Here is a 19848-nt window from a genome sequence, read left to right on the forward strand (position 1 = left end):
TAGGGATATGTAGGTACGCATCCTTTAGATCCACAGTAGTCATAAATTGACTTTCCTGGATGGTGGGTAGAATCGTTCGAATAGTTTCCATTTTGAACGATGGTACCCTGAGAAATTTGTTTAGGATCTTCAAATCCAAAATTGGTCTGAACGTTCCCTCTTTTTTGGGAACTACGAACAGATTGGAATAAAATCCCATTCCTTGTTCCTTTATTGGAACTGGGTGTATCACTCCCATCTTTAACAGGTCTTCTACACAATGTAAGAATGCCTGTCTCTTTATTTGGTTTGAGGATAAGTGAGACTTGTGGAACCTTCCCCTTGGGGGTAGTTCCTTGAATTCCAGGAGATAACCTTGAGAAACTATTTCTAGCGCCCAAGGATCCTGAACATCTCTTGCCCAAGCCTGAGCAAAGAGAGAGAGTCTGCCCCCCACCAGATCCGGTCCCGGATCGGGGGCTACTCCTTCATGCTGTCTTGTTAGCAGTGGCAGGCTTCTTGGCCTGCTTACCCTTGTTCCAGCCTTGCATTGGTTTCCAGGCTGGTTTGGGTTGTGAGGCATTACCCTCTTGTTTAGAGGATGCAGAATTAGAGGCTGGTCCATTTCTGCGAAAGGGACGAAAATTAGGCTTATTTTTAGCCTTAAAAGACCTATCCTGTGGAAGGGCGTGGCCCTTTCCCCCAGTGATGTCTGAAATAATCTCTTTCAAATCAGGTCCAAATAAAGTTTTACCTTTGAAAGGAATGTTAAGTAATTTTGTCTTGGATGACACATCCGCTGACCAAGACTTTAGCCAAAGCGCTCTGCGCGCCACAATAGCAAACCCTGAATTTTTCGCCGCTAATTTTGCTAAATGCAAAGCGGCATCTAAAATAAAAGAGTTAGCCAATTTAAGTGCGTGAACTCTGTCCATAACCTCCTCATATGGAGTTTCTCTACTGAGCGACTTTTCTAGTTCCTCGAACCAGAACCACGCTGCCGTAGTGACAGGAACAATGCATGAAATTGGTTGTAGAAGGTAGCCTTGCTGTACAAAAATCTTTTTAAGCAAACCTTCCAATTTTTTATCCATAGGATCTTTGAAAGCACAACTATCTTCGATAGGAATAGTAGTGCGTTTGTTTAGAGTAGAAACTGCCCCCTCGACCTTGGGGACTGTCTGCCATAAGTCCTTTCTGGGGTCGACCATAGGAAATAATTTCTTAAATATAGGTGGAGGAACAAAAGGTATGCCGGGCTTTTCCCACTCTTTATTTACTATGTCCGCCACCCGCTTGGGTATAGGAAAAGCGTCGGGGGGCACCGGAACCTCTAGGAACCTGTCCATCTTGCATAATTTCTCTGGAATGATCAAATTGTCACAATCATCCAGAGTAGATAATACCTCCTTAAGCAGTGCGCGGAGATGTTCTAATTTAAATTTAAATGTCACAACATCAGGTTCAGTTTGATGAGAAATTTTTCCTGAATCTGAAATTTCTCCCTCAGACAAAACCTCCCTCATGGCCCCTTCAGATTGGTGTGAGGGTATGACAGAACAATTATCATCAGCGTCCTCTTGCTCTTCAGTGTTTAAAACAGAGCAATCGCGCTTTCTCTGATAAGTAGGCATTTTGGATAAAAGATTTGCTATGGAGTTATCCATTACAGCTGTTAATTGTTGCATGGTAATAAGTATTGGCGCACTAGATGTACTAGGGGCCTCCTGCATGGGCAAAACTGGTGTAGACACAGTAGGAGATGATGTAGTATCATGTTTACTCCCCTCATTTGAGGAATCATCTTGGGCAATATCATTATTTGTGGCAGTACTGTCCTTACTTTGTTTGGACGCTATGGCACAATTATCACATAAATTTAAATGGGGAGACACATTGGCTTTCATACATATAGAACATAGCTTATCTGAAGGTACAGACATGTTAAACAGGCTTAAACTTGTCAACAATGCACAAAAAACGTTTTAAAATAAAACCGTTACTGTCACTTTAAATTTCAAACAGAAAACACTTTATTACTGAATATGTGAAAAAGTATGAAGGAATTGTTCAAAAATTACCAAATTTTCACCACAGTGTCTTAAAGCCTTAAAAGTATTGCACACCAAATTTCAGAGCTTTAACCCTTAAAATAACGGAACCGGAGCCGTTTTTCAATTTAACCCCTATACAGTCCCAGATACAGTCTTTGCTAAGACCCAACCAAGCCCTGAGGGGAATACGATACCAAATGACGCCTTCTAAAAGCTTTTTCAGAGATTCTTAGATCCTCACACATGCATGTGCATGCCCTGCTCTCAAAAAACAACTGCGCATTAATGGCGCGAAAATGAGGCTCAGTCTATGACTAGAAAGGCCCCCTGACTGAAAAAGGTGTCCAATACAGTGCCTGCCGTTTTATAAACGTTCCCCAAGATTATAAATGTCAATAGTTAGCCTAAATTTGAATAATATGCACAAATAAAGCAATCGATTTAGCCCAAAAAAATGTCTACCAGTTTTTTAGCCCATAATAAGCCCTTTATTCTGTTTGTTTTTGACTAAGAAAATGGCTTACCGGTCCCCATGAGGGGAAATGACAGCCTTCCAGCATTACACAGTCTTGTTAGAAATATGGCTAGTCATACCTTAAGCAGAAAAGTCTGCTAACTGTTTCCCCCAACTGAAGTTACTTCATCTCAACAGTCCTATGTGGAAACAGCAATCGATTTTAGTTACTGTCTGCTAAAATCATCTTCCTCTTACAAACAGAAATCTTCATCCTTTTCTGTTTCAGAGTAAATAGTACATACCAGCACTATTTTAAAATAACAAACACTTGATAGAAGAATAAAAACTACATTTAAACACCAAAAAACTCTTAACCATCTCCGTGGTGATGTTGCCTGTGCAACGGCAAAGAGAATGACTGGGGTGGGCGGAGCCTAGGAGGGATCATGTGACCAGCTTTGCTGGGACTCTTTGCCATTTCCTGTTGGGGAAGAGAATATCCCACAAGTAAGGATGACGCCGTGGACCGGACATACCAATGTTGGAGAAAAGATTCCTGGATAAAGGGTATAATCCTAACTTTATTAGAGATACTAAAAACCAAGTTAGAGAATTTTAGAGAAAAGACTTATTATATTTAAAATAAAAAATAAAGATAGAGCAGAATAAAAATGATTCCTTAAAAATTCCATTCATTACTACTTACTCAACTTAGCAAAAGAAGATAATTTCTAAACACTGGCATTTGGTAAAAAGTGACCCACTAATAGGGAAAAAAATAAATAATAAACCTGAAATAATTTTTAGGAAAGCAACATATTAGCACCCAGTGAATACAAAAATAAGAAAAGTGGACAAAACAAAGGCCTTAAGGTGGAGAAAATAGAAGGTTTCTTCACTTGCCACAATTACAAATCTTGCGCACATAGCAATAAAACCAAAATAGTCAGGTCAGAATCAACAGGGGTAGAAATGAAAATAAAGGACATAATTAGGTGTTTGAATAGTAACGTGATTTACCTTCTACAATGTTCATGTAAACATCAATATTTAGGACAAACCGGTAGAAAACTAAGAGACAGAATTAGGGAACACATAAGAAGCATTGAGTTAGAGAAGGATGACATCAGATTATACAGACATTTTAAAGAAAAACACAGAGGCAATCCAAAAGAATTGACATACTGGGGCATCAGAAAACTACAGAATGATGGTAGAGGGGGTAATATGGAAAAAAGACTACTGTACCAAGATGCTGAACTGATATATAAATTCGGCACTCTCCACCCTAAAGGTCTAAATAGTGAGATGGATTTAAATGATATAATATGAAAAATAACTATCGGCTAGATTTAGAGTTTTGTCGGTAAGGACCCGCGTAGCTAACGCTGGCTTTTTTCTGGCCGCACCATAAAAATAACTCTGGTATTGAGAGTCCACATAAAGGCTGCGTTAGGCTCCAAAAAAGGAGCGTAGAGCATATTTAATGCAGCTTCAACTCTCGATACCAGAGTTGCTTACGGACGCGGCCAGCCTCAAAAACGTGCTCGTGCACGATTCCCCCATAGGAAACAATGGGGCTGTTTGAGCTGAAAAAAACCTAACACCTGCAAAAAAGCCGCGTTCAGCTCCTAACGCAGCCCCATTGTTTGCTATGGGGAAACACTTCTTACGTCTGCACCTAACACCCTAACATGTACCCCGAGTCTAAACACCCCTAGCCTTACACTTATTAACCCCTAATCTGCCACCCCCGCTATCGCTGACCCCTGCACATTATTTTTAACCCCTAATCTGCCGCTCCGTAAACCGCCGCTACTTACATTATCCTTATGTACCCGTAATCTGCTGCCCCTAACACCGCCGACCCCTATATTATATTTATTAACCCCTAATCTGCCCCCCACAACGTCGCCTCCACCTGCCTACACTTATTAACCCCTAATCTGCCGACCGGACCGCACCGCTATCATAATAAAGTTATTAACCCCTAATCCGCCTCACTAACCCTATAATAAATATTATTAACCCCTAATCTGCCCTCCCTAACATCGCCGACACCTAACTTCAATTATTAACCCCTAATCTGCCGACTGGAGCTCACCGCTATTCTAATAAATGTATTAACCCCTAAAGCTAAGTCTAACCCTAACACTAACACCCCCCTAACTTAAATATAATTTAAATCTAACGAAATTAATTAACTCTTATTAAATAAATTATTCCTATTTAAAGCTAAATACTTACCTGTAAAATAAATCCTAATATAGCTACAATATAAATTATAATTATATTATAGCTATTTTAGGATTAATATTTATTTTACAGGTAACTTTGTATTTATTTTAACCAGGTACAATAGCTATTAAATAGTTAAGAACTATTTAATAGCTAAAATAGTTAAAATAATTACAAAATTACCTGTAAAATAAATCCTAACCTAAGTTACAATTAAACCTAACACTATACTATCATTAAATTAATTAAATAAAATACCTACAATTACACCTAACACTACACTATCAATACATTAATTAAATACAATACCTACAAATAACTACAATGAAATAAACTAATTAAAGTACAAAAAATAAAAAATAACTAAGTTACAAAAAAAAAAAAAATATTTACAAACATAAGAAAAATATTACAACAATTTTAAACTAATTACACCTACTCTAAGCCCCCTAATAAAATAACAAAGCCCCCCAAAATAAAAAATGCCCTACCCTATTCTAAATTACTAAAGTTCAAAGCTCTTTTACCTTACCAGCCCTGAACAGGGCCCTTTGCGGGGCATGCCCCAAGAAGTTCAGCTCTTTTGCCTGTAAAAAAAAACATACAATACCCCCCCCCCAACATTACAACCCACCACCCACATACCCCTAATCTAACCCAAACCCCCCTTAAATAAACCTAACACTAAGCCCCTGAAGATCATCCTACCTTGTCTTCACCTCAACGGGTATCACCGATCGGTCCTGGCTCCAAAATCTTCATCAAACCCAAGCGGGGGCTGGCGATCCATCATCCGGTGGCTGAAGAGGTCCAGAAGAGGCTCCAAAGTCTTCATCCTATCCGGGAAGAAGAGTAGATCCGGACCGGCAACCATCATCTTCCAAGCGGCATCTTCTATCTTCATCCGATGAGGACCGGCTCCATCCTGAAGACCTCCACCGCGGACCCATCTTCATCCGGCGACGTCCAACTGAAGAATGACGGTTCCTTTAAGGGACGTCATCCAAGATGGCGTCCCTCGAATTCCGATTGGCTGATAGGATTCTATCAGCCAATCGGAATTAAGGTAGGAATATTCTGATTGGCTGATGGAATCAGCCAATCAGAATCAAGATCAATCCGATTGGCTGATCCAATCAGCCAATCAGATTGAGCTCGCATTCTATTGGCTGATCGGAACAGCCAATAGAATGCGAGCTTAATCTGATTGGCTGATTGGATCAGCCAATCGGATTGAACTTGATTCTGATTGGCTGATTCCATCAGCTAATCAGAATATTCCGTCCTTAATTCCGATTGGCTGATAGAATCCTATCAGCCAATCGGAATTCGAGGGACGCCATCTTGGATGACGTCCCTTAAAGGAACCGTCATTCTTCAGTTGGACGTCGCCGGATGAAGATGGGTCCGCGGTGGAGGTCTTCAGGATGGAGCCGGTCCTCATCGGATGAAGATAGAAGATGCCGCTTGGAAGATGATGGTTGCCGGTCCGGATCTACTCTTCTTCCCGGATAGGATGAAGACTTTGGAGCCTCTTCTGGACCTCTTCAGCCACCGGATGATGGATCGCCAGCCCCCGCTTGGGTTGGATGAAGATTTTGGAGCCAGGACCGATCGGTGATACCCGGTGAGGTGAAGACAAGGTAGGATGATCTTCAGGGGCTTAGTGTTAGGTTTATTTAAGGGGGGTTTGGGTTAGATTAGGGGTATGTGGGTGGTGGGTTGTAATGTTGGGGGGGGGTATTGTATGTTTTTTTTTACAGGCAAAAGAGCTGAACTTCTTGGGGCATGCCCCGCAAAGGGCCCTGTTCAGGGCTGGTAAGGTAAAAGAGCTTTGAACTTTAGTAATTTAGAATAGGGTAGGGCATTTTTTATTTTGGGGGGCTTTGTTATTTTATTAGGGGGCTTAGAGTAGGTGTAATTAGTTTAAAATTGTTGTAATATTTTTCTTATGTTTGTAAATATTTTTTTATTTTTTGTAACTTAGTTCTTTTTTATTTTTTGTACTTTAGTTAGTTTATTTCATTGTAGTTATTTGTAGGTATTGTATTTAATTAATGTATTGATAGTGTAGTGTTAGGTTTAATTGTAGGTAATTGTAGGTATTTTATTTAATTTAATGATAGTATAGTGTTAGGTTTAATTGTAACTTAGGTTAGGATTTATTTTACAGGTAATTTTGTAATTATTTTAACTATTTTAGCTATTAAATAGTTCTTAACTATTTAATAGCTATTGTACCTGGTTAAAATAAATACAAAGTTACCTGTAAAATAAATATTAATCCTAAAATAGCTATAATATAATTATAATTTATATTGTAGCTATATTAGGATTTATTTTACAGGTAAGTATTTAGCTTTAAATAGGAATAATTTATTTAAAAGAGTTAATTAATTTCGTTAGATTTAAATTATATTTAAGTTAGGGGGGTGTTAGTGTTAGGGTTAGACTTAGCTTTAGGGGTTAATAAATTTATTAGAATATCGGTGAGCTCCGGTCGGCAGATTAGGGGTTAATAATTGAAGTTAGGTGTCGGCGATGTTAGGGAGGGCAGATTAGGGGTTAATACTATTTATTATAGGGTTAGTGAGGTGGATTAGGGGTTAATAACTTTATTATAGTAGCGGTGCGGTCCGCTCGGCAGATTAGGGGTTAATAAGTGTAGGCAGGTGGAGGCGACGTTGAGGGGGGCAGATTAGGGGTTAATAAATATAATATAGGGGTCGGCGGTGTTAGGGGCAGCAGATTAGGGGTACATAAGGATAACTTAAGTAGCGGTGCTTTGCGGTCGGCAGATTAGGGGTTAATTATTGTAGGTAGCTGGCTGCGACATTGTGGGGGGCAGGTTAGGGGTTAATAAATATAATATAGGGGTCGGCGGTGTTAGGGGCAGCAGATTAGGGGTACATAAGGATAACGTAGGTGGCGGTCGGCAGATTAGGGGTTAAAAAAATTTAATCGAGTGTCGGCGATGTGGGGGGGCCTCGGTTCAGGGGTACATAGGTAGTTTATGGGTGTTAGTGTACTTTAGAGCACAGTAGTTAAGAGCTTTATGAACCGGCGTTAGCCCAGAAAGCTCTTAACTACTGACTTTTTTCTGCGGCTGGAGTTTTGTCGTTCTAACGCTCACTTCAGACACGACTCTAAATACCGGAGTTAGAAAAATCCCATTGAAAAGATAGGATACGCAATTTACGTAAGGGGATCTGCGGTATGGAAAAGTTGCGGCTGAAAAGTGAGCGTTAGACCCTTTTTTGACTGACTCCAAATACCGGAGGTAGCCTAAAACCAGCGTTAGGAGCCTCTAACGCTGGTTTTCACGGCTACCGCCAAATTCCAAATCTAGGCCTATGTTAAACATAAATACCCCAACATGATCAAGAATTAAATCCATAACTATTTATGAGATCCCCATTCAGATATGAAGTAAGATTATACTACACACTTTTTGTCTCACTTAGTATCATATCTCTTGAACACTCTTTTAAATTTTAAATTCTGACCTGGTAATTATTTGAGAAGCTTATTACAAACACCCTGCATCAAACATATTGATATCTTATATATCCTTTCTCCCTTAGGATAATCAATTGTCTCTAATGTGTTTATATATCACAAATATATATATTACACATCTTTTATTCAATTTACTATCCCAATTCATACATAAATGTATATATTATATATAGAAATATACATATTTTTATATACAGGGAGTGCAGAATTATTAGGCAAATGAGTATTTTGACCACATCATCCTCTTTATGCATGTTGTCTTACTCTAAGCTGTATAGGCTCGAAAGCCTACTACCAATTAAGCATATTAGGTTATGTGCATCTCTGTAATGAGAAGGGGTGTGGTCTAATGACATCAACACCCTATATCAGGTGTGCATAATTATTAGGCAACTTCCTTTCCTTTGGCAAAATGGGTCAAAAGAAGGACTTGACAGGCTCAGAAAAGTCAAAAATAGTGAGATATCTTGCAGAGATACAATCAAGCGTTTCATTCAAAATAGTCAACAGGGTCGCAAGAAGCGTGTGGAAAAACCAAGGCGCAAAATAACTGCCCATGAACTGAGAAAAGTCAAGCGTGCAGCTGCCAAGATGCCACTTGCCACCAGTTTGGCCATATTTCAGAGCTGCAACATCACTGGAGTGCCCAAAAGCACAAGGTGTGCAATACTCAGAGACATGGCCAAGGTAAGAAAGGCTGAAAGACGACCACCACTGAACAAGACACACAAGCTGAAACGTCAAGACTGGGCCAAGAAATATCTCAAGACTGATTTTTCTAAGGTTTTATTGACTGATGAAATGAGAGTGAGTCTTGATGGGCCAGATGGATGGGCCCGTGGCTGGATTGGTAAAGGGCAGAGAGCTCCAGTCCGACTCAGACGCCAGCAAGGTGGAGGTGGAGTACTGGTTTGGGCTGGTATCACCAAAGATGAGCTTGTGGGGCCTTTTCGGGTTGAGGATGGAGTCAAGCTCAACTCCCAGTCCTACTGCCAGTTTCTGGAAGACACCTTCTTCAAGCAGTGGTACAGGAAGAAGTCTGCATCCTTCAAGAAAAACATGATTTTCATGCAGGACAATGCTCCATCACACGCGTCCAAGTACTCCACAGCGTGGCTGGCAAGAAAGGGTATAAAAGAAGAAAATCTAATGACATGGCCTCCTTGTTCACCTGATCTGAACCCCATTGAGAACCTGTGGTCCATCATCAAATGTGAGATTTACAAGGAGGGAAAACAGTACACCTCTCTGAACAGTGTCTGGGAGGCTGTGGTTGCTGCTGCACGCAATGTTGATGGTGAACAGATCAAAACACTGACAGAATCCATGGATGGCAGGCTTTTGAGTGTCCTTGCAAAGAAAGGTGGCTATATTGGTCACTGATTTGTTTTTGTTTTGTTTTTGAATGTCAGAAATGTATATTTGTGAATGTTGAGATGTTATATTGGTTTCACTGGTAAAAATAAATAATTGAAATGGGTATATATTTGTTTTTTGTTAAGTTGCCTAATAATTATGCACAGTAATAGTCACCTGTACACACAGATATCCCCCCTAAAATAGCTATAACTAAAAACAAACTAAAAACTACTTCCAAAACTATTCAGCTTTGATATTAATGAGTTTTTTGGGTTCATTGAGAACATGGTTGTTGTTCAATAATAAAATGAATCCTCAAAAATACAACTTGCCTAATAATTTTTTTTTTAATTTTTAAAGCTATTAGTCAAAAATACCCATTAATACTCCCAAATGCTATTTGATATATTTTAATGATTTATTCAATTATTTGATATAAATTAAAGATGTTTCTTTTACTTAAGTTATTTAATATTATTGACTAATGGAGAGAAAATGTTGTTTGCATAGATATGCTAGGAAATAGTTAACAATAAAAGAAGGAGGAAAAAATGTACCCTATAAAAGAAACCCTAACAATATTCTCAGGTATCTTGATAAAGGTTTTAAATCTGAAACGCGTAGAAACCTGAGTACTGGATTGTAAGCAGAAGGAGAAACGACTGGTTGCAACAGAGGTCCCTAATGAGAGAAGGAGGTGTATTTCGATAGCCCCCTAGGATACTCCACCAGCTGCACTAAGGATTACAAGTCTGCATTTGTTTTTAGCAGCACACAGATAGAAGAAATAGAGAACATTGTTGAAGTTTTTATATTTGCTTGGAAAGAAATAGAGAACATCTCTGCAGTTTCTGTAACTGCTTGGAAATACAACTTGCCGGCAGAAGATTCACAAGCAAAAAAACTGGGCCTATCACGTGAGTAAAAGATCTTACCACGGAAGATCCAAATCGATCGAAATAAGGAGACTAGGTGACTATACTTTGAATCCATTCACAGACTAAGTATACACAAGATCGACAATAATTATCTGCCAATACCGACCATCATCCACTATTCGGAAAGGAGAAAACTCCAGAATACTCCTGTACAAATACTTTTTCCTCCTAGACATATATACGATATACTGCACATATTAGGCTTTTTATTGCTACTATTGATACACTGTATAAATACTATTTCCTCCTAGACTCATGTCTGATATACTGCATAATTGTATTAATATTTTTTTCGCTAGACTTGTATCATTTTATAACAGTTGAATCCTTTTATCTATTTTAGACACGGGTGTAGACATTAAGTAAAATAAATATAATTTTATTTTATCTATCAGCATTTGGGAGTACTTTTTTATTACTAGAGATAAGCAGTAGTTGCAACTTTGTTGCGCCACCTAGTTTGCAAGTTTGACATTTGAACTGTTTGGGAATATAGTTTTTATGGTAGGCAATTACTCTGCATATCTCTTTCCAGGACATATATACCATTTCTGTTTTTTATATGTTTCTAAATTTCTGCCTGTTTCTAAAAAAATAAATGGACATTTTAAGTTTATTTAAAACATGCATTGTGCAGGTCTTTTGTACAGCTATGAACCACTGCTGATGCATAAATAAAACTTTAATGTCACTTTAATATATCTTTGTGTAAAAAAATATTTTAGAATTATTAAAAATAATAATGTAAATTCAAGCTATGATCTTTATTTACATTGTGCACAGCATAAAGCTTCCTATCATTAGTTTTACTGTACAGTTATGTTTCAATTGATTAAATCAGACTTTTCTTTTTTGATCTTGTGCTATATTTTGCAATCCATTCCTGTGGATTTTATTATTTAGTAACCGAGGAGATGTTGTTTTAGCAACAATACCAGCTGCTATTACTGTTGATGATAATAATAATAATAATAATAATAATAATAATAGACTGCCTCTGGGTCCTTTTTTTGTTCTTGGAAAATAAATTGCTACTAAAAGGTTGTTACTACAGATCTGATTGAGATACATTTGGTAACAGCTGTATTTAAAAAAATTTACAGAAGGGTTCCCCTTTGCTTGTTCAGATGAAGCCCTAAGAACAGAGTAATATATATATATATATACTGACCTTCAAACAAAATCATACTCCGGTGTAAGCAAAGGCGTGCAGAAGCACAGAAAGAGCCAAGAAAGCACGGAGGAAAAAAGCAAAAGTGATATCTCCCAAACCGGTTTGAAACAAAAATTGGAAGCAACGAGCAGGTAGATATGACACCATAATACGTCACTGACGGAACACCGAGGAAGCAGGTACTTGTTTTATTATACCTCTACACGCAACACAGAACTGTCACAGCGAGTTTAATGTGGTATGGAAAAGTTGCCACTTTTTTCTGCTATTTGTGATACAGTTACAATTTGCATTGGGAGTACGAAGATACAAGTTTAAAACCCACAGTGTCAGTGCTACATAACAATTGGTGCTGTCCCTGCATTAACGTTGCTTTCTATCTCTGGGATTACAAATGTGCCATTAATCAGGCATTTTGAAACAAATCAATACTGGTCAAATGAATGGACCAACCTACCTACTTCCATTTAACAACCCGGGTTGTGGACTTTGAACTTTATGAATATTTGGGGATCATGCTTACGAATTATTGTCATGCTGAAATCAATATATAAATCCTTTTAAACGCATTTTCTAATAGTATGTGTATTATTTACTCCTAAATCTTTCCTTGCTTAAAAGTATATATTTTTCCAGACATGGTTGGGTGCTGGAGAAATAAGGGTCTGAGTTTTCTTGTTTATATGTATATATATATATATGTGTGTGTGTTTGTATGTATGTGTATATTAGACATGTGCGTTTCGATTCTGAACGAATCGAAATTCGGACGAATTTCTTACATTCGGAGATTCGGATCGATTTGAATTTCCGAATTACGGTAGTACCGAATCTACTGAATAAATCTGAATTAGTTCGGATTTATTCGTTACATTCGGATGGCCATGGATTACACTAGTATTGTACAGTATATTAGGTTATATCACTCTGCTATGGGTTACACCTAATATACAGTACATAATACTAGTCTAATACACAGCACATCCCACCTAACACATACCGAAAAATACCTAAATTCCGAATTTCTGAATCGAACCGAACCGAATCCAGCCGAATTTATTTGAATCCGAATGAATCCGAAACTAATTCATTCGAATTTTTCCGAATTCGAATCGATCCGAACCAAAATTCGAAAACATCCGAATCGAAACAAATTTTTCAGCCATGCACAAGTCTAGTGTATATAATATAATATAGCACTAAAGCAAGGTAAAAAACATAATTTATGTAAGAACTTACCTGATAAATTCATTTCTTTCATATTAACAAGAGTCCATGAGCTAGTGACGTATGGGATATACATTCCTACCAGGAGGGGCAAAGTTTCCCAAACCTTAAAATGCCTATAAATACACCCCTCACCACACCCACAAATCAGTTTAACGAATAGCCAAGAAGTGGGGTGATAAGAAAAAAAGTGCGAAGCATATAAAATAAGGAATTGGAATAATTGTGCTTTATACAAAAAAATCATAACCACCACAAAAAAGGGTGGGCCTCATGGACTCTTGTTAATATGAAAGAAATGAATTTATCAGGTAAGTTCTTACATAAATTATGTTTTCTTTCATGTAATTAACAAGAGTCCATGAGCTAGTGACGTATGGGATAATGACTACCCAAGATGTGGATCTTTCCACACAAGAGTCACTAGAGAGGGAGGGATAAAATAAAGACAGCCAATTCCTGCTGAAAATAATCCACACCCAAAATAAAGTTTAACAAAAAACATAAGCAGAAGATTCAAACTGAAACCGCTGCCTGAAGAACTTTTCTACCAAAAACTGCTTCAGAAGAAGAAAATACATCAAAATGGTAGAATTTAGTAAAAGTATGCAAAGAGGACCAAGTTGCTGCTTTGCAGATCTGGTCAACCGAAGCTTCATTCCTAAACGCCCAGGAAGTAGATACTGACCTAGTAGAATGAGCTGTAATTCTTTGAGGCGGAATTTTACCCGACTCAACATAGGCAAGATGAATTAAAGATTTCAACCAAGATGCCAAAGAAATGGCAGAAGCTTTCTGGCCTTTCCTAGAACCGGAAAAGATAACAAATAGACTAGAAGTCTTACGGAAAGATTTCGTAGCTTCAACATAATATTTCAAAGCTCTAACAACATCCAAAGAATGCAATGATTTCTCCTTAGAATTCTTAGGATTAGGACATAATGAAGGAACCACAATTTCTCTACTAATGTTGTTGGAATTCACAACTTTAGGTAAAAATTCAAAAGAAGTTCGCAACACCGCCTTATCCTGATGAAAAATCAGAAAAGGAGACTCACACGAAAGAGCAGATAATTCAGAAACTCTTCTAGCAGAAGAGATGGCCAAAAGGAACAAAACTTTCCAAGAAAGTAATTTAATGTCCAATGAATGCATAGGTTCAAACGGAGGAGCTTGAAGAGCTCCCAGAACCAAATTCAAACTCCAAGGAGGAGAAATTGACTGAATGACAGGTTTTATACGAACCAAAGCTTGTACAAAACAATGAATATCAGGAAGAATAGCAATCTTTCTGTGAAAAAGAACAGAAAGAGCGGAGATTTGTCCTTTCAAAGAACTTGCGGACAAACCCTTATCTAAACCATCCTGAAGAAACTGTAAAATTCTCGGTATTCTAAAAGAATGCCAAGAAAAATGATGAGAAAGACACCAAGAAATATAAGTCTTCCAGACTCTATAATATATCTCTCGAGATACAGATTTACGAGCCTGTAACATAGTATTAATCACGGAGTCAGAGAAACCTCTATGACCAAGAATCAAGCGTTCAATCTCCATACCTTTAAATTTAAGGATTTCAGATCCGGATGGAAAAAAGGACCTTGTGACAGAAGGTCTGGTCTTAACGGAAGAGTCCATGGCTGGCAAGATGCCATCCGGACAAGATCCGCATACCAAAACCTGTGAGGCCATGCCGGAGCTATTAGCAGAACAAACGAGCATTCCCTCAGAATCTTGGAGATTACTCTTGGAAGAAGAACTAGAGGCGGAAAGATATAGGCAGGATGATACTTCCAAGGAAGTGATAATGCATCCACTGCCTCCGCCTGAGGATCCCGGGATCTGGACAGATACCTGGGAAGTTTCTTGTTTAGATGAGAGGCCATCAGATCTATCTCTGGAAGCCCCCACAATTGAACAATCTGAAGAAATACCTCTGGGTGAAGAGACCATTCGCCCGTATGCAACGTTTGGCGACTGAGATAATCCGCTTCCCAATTGTCTACACCTGGGATATGAACCGCAGAGATTAGACAGGAGCTGGATTCCGCCCAAACCAAAATTCGAGATACTTCTTTCATAGCCAGAGGACTGTGAGTCCCTCCTTGATGATTGATGTATGCCACAGTTGTGACATTGTCTGTCTGAAAACAAATGAACGATTCTCTCTTCAGAAGAGGCCAAAACTGAAGAGCTCTGAAAACTGCACGGAGTTCCAAGATATTGATCGGTAATCTCACCTCCTGAGATTCCCAAACTCCTTGTGCCGTCAGAGATCCCCACACAGCTCCCCAACCTGTGAGACTTGCATCTGTTGAAATTACAGTCCAGGTCGGAAGAACAAAAGAAGCCCCCTGAATTAAACGATGGTGATCTGTCCACCACGTCAGAGAGTGCCGAACAATCGGTTTTAAAGATATTAATTGATATATCTTCGTGTAATCCCTGCACCATTGGTTCAGCATACAGAGCTGAAGAGGTCGCATGTGAAAACGAGCAAAGGGGATCGCGTCCGATGCAGCAGTCATAAGACCTAGAATTTCCATGCATAAGGCTACCGAAGGGAATGATTGAGACTGAAGGTTTCGACAGGCTGTAATCAATTTTAGACGTCTCTTGTCTGTTAAAGACAAAGTCATGGACACTGAATCTATCTGGAAACCCAGAAAGGTTACCCTTGTTTGAGGAATCAAAGAACTTTTTGGTAAATTGATCCTCCAACCATGATCTTGAAGAAACAACACAAGTCGATTCGTATGAGACTCTGCTAAATGTAAAGACGGAGCAAGTACCAAGATATCGTCCAAATAAGGAAATACCACAATACCCTGTTCTCTGATTACAGACAGAAGGGCACCGAGAATCTTTGTGAAAATTCTTGGAGCTGTAGCAAGGCCAAACGGTAGAGCCACAAATTGGTAATGCTTGTCTAGAAAAGAGAATCTCAGGAACTGATAATGATCTGGATGAATCGGAATATGCAGATATGCATCCTGTAAATCTATTGTGGACATATAATTCCCTTGCTGAACAAAAGGCAATATAGTCCTTACAGTTACCATCTTGAACGTTGGTATCCTTACATAACGATTCAATAATTTTAGATCCAGAACTGGTCTGAAGGAATTCTCCTTCTTTGGTACAATGAAGAGATTTGAATAAAACCCCATCCCCTGTTCCGGAACTGGAACTGGCATAATTACTCCAGCCAACTCTAGATCTGAAACACAATTCAGAAATGCTTGAGCTTTCACTGGATTTACTGGGACATGGGAAAGAAAAAATCTCTTTGCAGGAGGTCTCATCTTGAAACCAATTCTGTACCCTTCTGAAACAATGTTCTGAATCCAAAGATTGTGAACAGAACTGATCCAAATTTCTTTGAAAAAACGTAACCTGCCCCCTACCAGCTGAACTGGAATGAGGGCCGTACCTTCATGTGAACTTAGAAGCAGGCTTTGCCTTTCTAGCAGGCTTGGATTTATTCCAGACTGGGGATGGTTTCCAAACTGAAACTGCTCCTGAGGACGAAGGATCAGGCTTTTGTTCTTTGTTGAAACGAAAGGAACGAAAACGATTGTTAGCCCTGTTTTTACCTTTAGACTTTTTATCCTGTGGTAAAAAAGTTCCTTTCCCACCAGTAACAGTTGAAATAATAGAATCCAACTGAGAACCAAATAATTTGTTTCCCTGGAAAGAAATGGAAAGTAGAGTTGATTTAGAAGCCATATCAGCATTCCAAGTCTTAAGCCATAAAGCTCTTCTGGCTAAGATAGCCAGAGACATAAATCTAACATCAACTCTAATAATATCAAAAATGGCATCACAGATGAAATTATTAGCATGCTGGAGAAGAATAATAATATCATGAGAATCACGATTTGTTACTTGTTGCGCTAGAGTTTCCAACCAAAAAGTTGAAGCTGCAGCAACATCAGCCAATGATATAGCAGGTCTAAGAAGATTACCTGAACATAGATAAGCTTTTCTTAGAAAGGATTCAATTTTTCTATCTAAAGGATCCTTAAACGAGGTACCATCTGATGTAGGAATGGTAGTACGTTTAGCAAGGGTAGAAATAGCCCCATCAACTTTAGGGATTTTGTCCCAAAATTCTAATCTGTCAGGCGGAACAGGATATAATTGCTTAAAACGTTTAGAAGGAGTAAATGAATTACCCAATCTATCCCATTCCTTAGCAATTACTGCAGAAATAGCATTAGGAACAGGAAAGACTTCTGGAATAACCGCAGGAGCTTTAAAAACCTTATCCAAACATATAGAATTAGTATCAAGAGGACTAGAATCCTCTATTTCTAAAGCAATTAGTACTTCTTTAAGTAAAGAGCGAATAAATTCCATCTTAAATAAATATGAAGATTTATCAGCATCAATCTCTGAGACAGAATCCTCTGAACCAGAAGAGTCCAAAGAATCAGAATGATGGTGTTCATTTAAAAATTCATCTGTAGAAAGAGAAGATTTAAAAGACTTTTTACGTTTACTAGAAGGAGAAATAACAGACAAAGCCTTCTTTATGGATTCAGAAACAAAATCTCTTATGTTATCAGGAACATTCTGCACCTTAGATGTTGAGGGAACTGCAACAGGCAATGGTACATCACTAAAGGAAATATTATCTGCATTAACAAGTTTGTCATGACATTTAATACAAACAACAGCTGGTGGAATAGCTACCAAAAGTTTACAGCAGATACACTTAGCTTTGGTAGATCCAGCAGGCAGAGGTTTTCCTGTAGTATCTTCTGGCTCAGATGCAACGTGAGACATCTTGCAATATGTAAGAGAAAAAACAACATATAAAGCAAAATAGATCAAATTCCTTATAAGACAGTTTCAGGAATGGGAAAAAAATGCCAAACATCAAGCTTCTAGCAACCAGAAGCAAATGAAAAATGAGACTGAAATAATGTGGAGACAAAAGCGACGCCCATATTTTTTGGCGCCAAATAAGACGCCCACATTATTTGGCGCCTAAATGCTTTTGGCGCCAAAAATGACGCCACATCCGGAACGCCGACATCTTTGGCGCAAAATAACGTCAAAAAAATGACGCAACTTCCGGCAACACGTATGACGCCGGAAACGGAAATGAATTTTTGCGCCAAAAAAGTCCGCGCCAAGAATGACGCAATAAAATGAAGCATTTTCAGCCCCCGCGAGCCTAACAGCCCACAGGGAAAAAAGTCAAATTTTTGAGGTAAGAAAAATATGATAATTAAAGCATAATCCCAAATATGAAACTGACTGTCTGGAAATAAGGAAAGTTGAACATTCTGAGTCAAGGCAAATAAATGTTTGAATACATATATTTAGAACTTTATAAATAAAGTGCCCAACCATAGCTTAGAGTGTCACAGAAAATAAGACTTACTTACCCCAGGACACTCATCTACATGTTTGTAGAAAGCCAAACCAGTACTGAAACGAGAATCAGTAGAGGAAATGGTAAATATAAGAGTATATCGTCGATCTGAAAAGGGAGGTAAGAGATGAATCTCTACGACCGATAACAGAGAACCTTATGAAATAGACCCCGTAGAAGGAGATCACTGCATTCAATAGGCAATACTCTCCTCACATCCCTCTGACATTCACTGCACGCTGAGAGGAAAACCGGGCTCCAACTTGCTGCGGAGCGCATATCAACGTAGAATCTAGCACAAACTTACTTCACCACCTCCCTTGGAGGCAAAGTTTGTAAAACTGATTTGTGGGTGTGGTGAGGGGTGTATTTATAGGCATTTTAAGGTTTGGGAAACTTTGCCCCTCCTGGTAGGAATGTATATCCCATACGTCACTAGCTCATGGACTCTTGTTAATTACATGAAAGAAATTATATTTCTGCCAGTGAAAGTAAAATTTCATTATAACAGGAAAAAACGTTACCTATCTTTATTCCTACAATTAGGTTAATAAAGAACTACTCTCTATTGAACAACTGTTACCTTTGCCTCCCATTCCATGCCAGCCAGTGAAATCCCCAAGAGTATTATCACGGTAATAATACCAATAATTCGAATGTCATTGGAGGGGTCCACAATTGTTGAGTCATAATCCTGCACAAGACATTATTTTAATATTAAATCTCACCTTTGCCTTTGTAGTACACAAATGAAAATATATTCTGTACAAAGAGTCTCACCTTAAGGAGATCTCGAACTGTCTCTGCAAATCCAACTGTGTGCATAGCAACAGCCACAGCATTGGCAAATGCGAATATCAGACCGATTGATCCTCCCAGCTCAGGGCCCAGACTTCTGGATATAAGAAAATAAGTCCCACCTAATTAATACAAAAACATACAGTATTAGTGCAAAGGCCTAGAAAACATTTTTTTTGTACCATATTGAAGGCTGGACTGAAAAGTAACAGCTATAGGATTCATATACTCTAGGTGTGGCAATAACTACATAACGTTTACTCAATGGTGTGCTAGCCTCCATGGTGCCAGGGCAATATCCCATAAAAACATCTTTGTATCTACCTGCTGTCTAATCACAGTCAAGGGTAGAGTGCCTTAACTAGAGCACACTTCAGAGATAAAAGCTCTAATCCAAGAGAAATTATTTTTTCCTAGGATAAGATATTAACTGTTTAACATTACACCTTGCATACTCCAAGGTCATAGTAGCTTTGCAAGCTTCCTGAAATTGACTTATCTACCAAGTAAAAGATACAGTAAGTCTCAATTATGCAATGATAATAGGAGATAAACACCATATATTTCTCAGTAAACCCAATAGATCCTCTGAAATAATAGCGTTCTGGAAAGTGGGAGTTTCTCAGATGATGGTGAGGATGTGCATCACCTCCCCCCCCCCCCATCACCACCTCCGCTACCTGTATCTTCTACCTTTAACAGAAAGGGACAATGGTTGT

The 19848-nt window shown here is 38.6% G+C and overlaps 1 protein-coding gene across 1 annotated transcript in view; it reads right to left on the reverse strand.

Moving 5' to 3' along the window:
• Positions 1 to 19848, reverse strand: part of SLC12A3 (solute carrier family 12 member 3) — a 311203-nt gene that overhangs the window by 276171 nt on the left and 15184 nt on the right. The window contains exons 5-6 of the mRNA XM_053700267.1: positions 19112 to 19251; positions 18915 to 19025 (exon numbers count right to left, since the gene is read on the reverse strand). Of these exons, the coding sequence (XP_053556242.1) occupies positions 18915 to 19025; positions 19112 to 19251 (251 nt within the window). The remainder of the gene's footprint in view (positions 1 to 18914; positions 19026 to 19111; positions 19252 to 19848) is intronic.

The sequence above is a fragment of the Bombina bombina genome, chromosome 1 (genome assembly GCF_027579735.1).
Source record: "Bombina bombina isolate aBomBom1 chromosome 1, aBomBom1.pri, whole genome shotgun sequence".
NCBI classification, from domain to species: domain Eukaryota; kingdom Metazoa; phylum Chordata; class Amphibia; order Anura; family Bombinatoridae; genus Bombina; species Bombina bombina.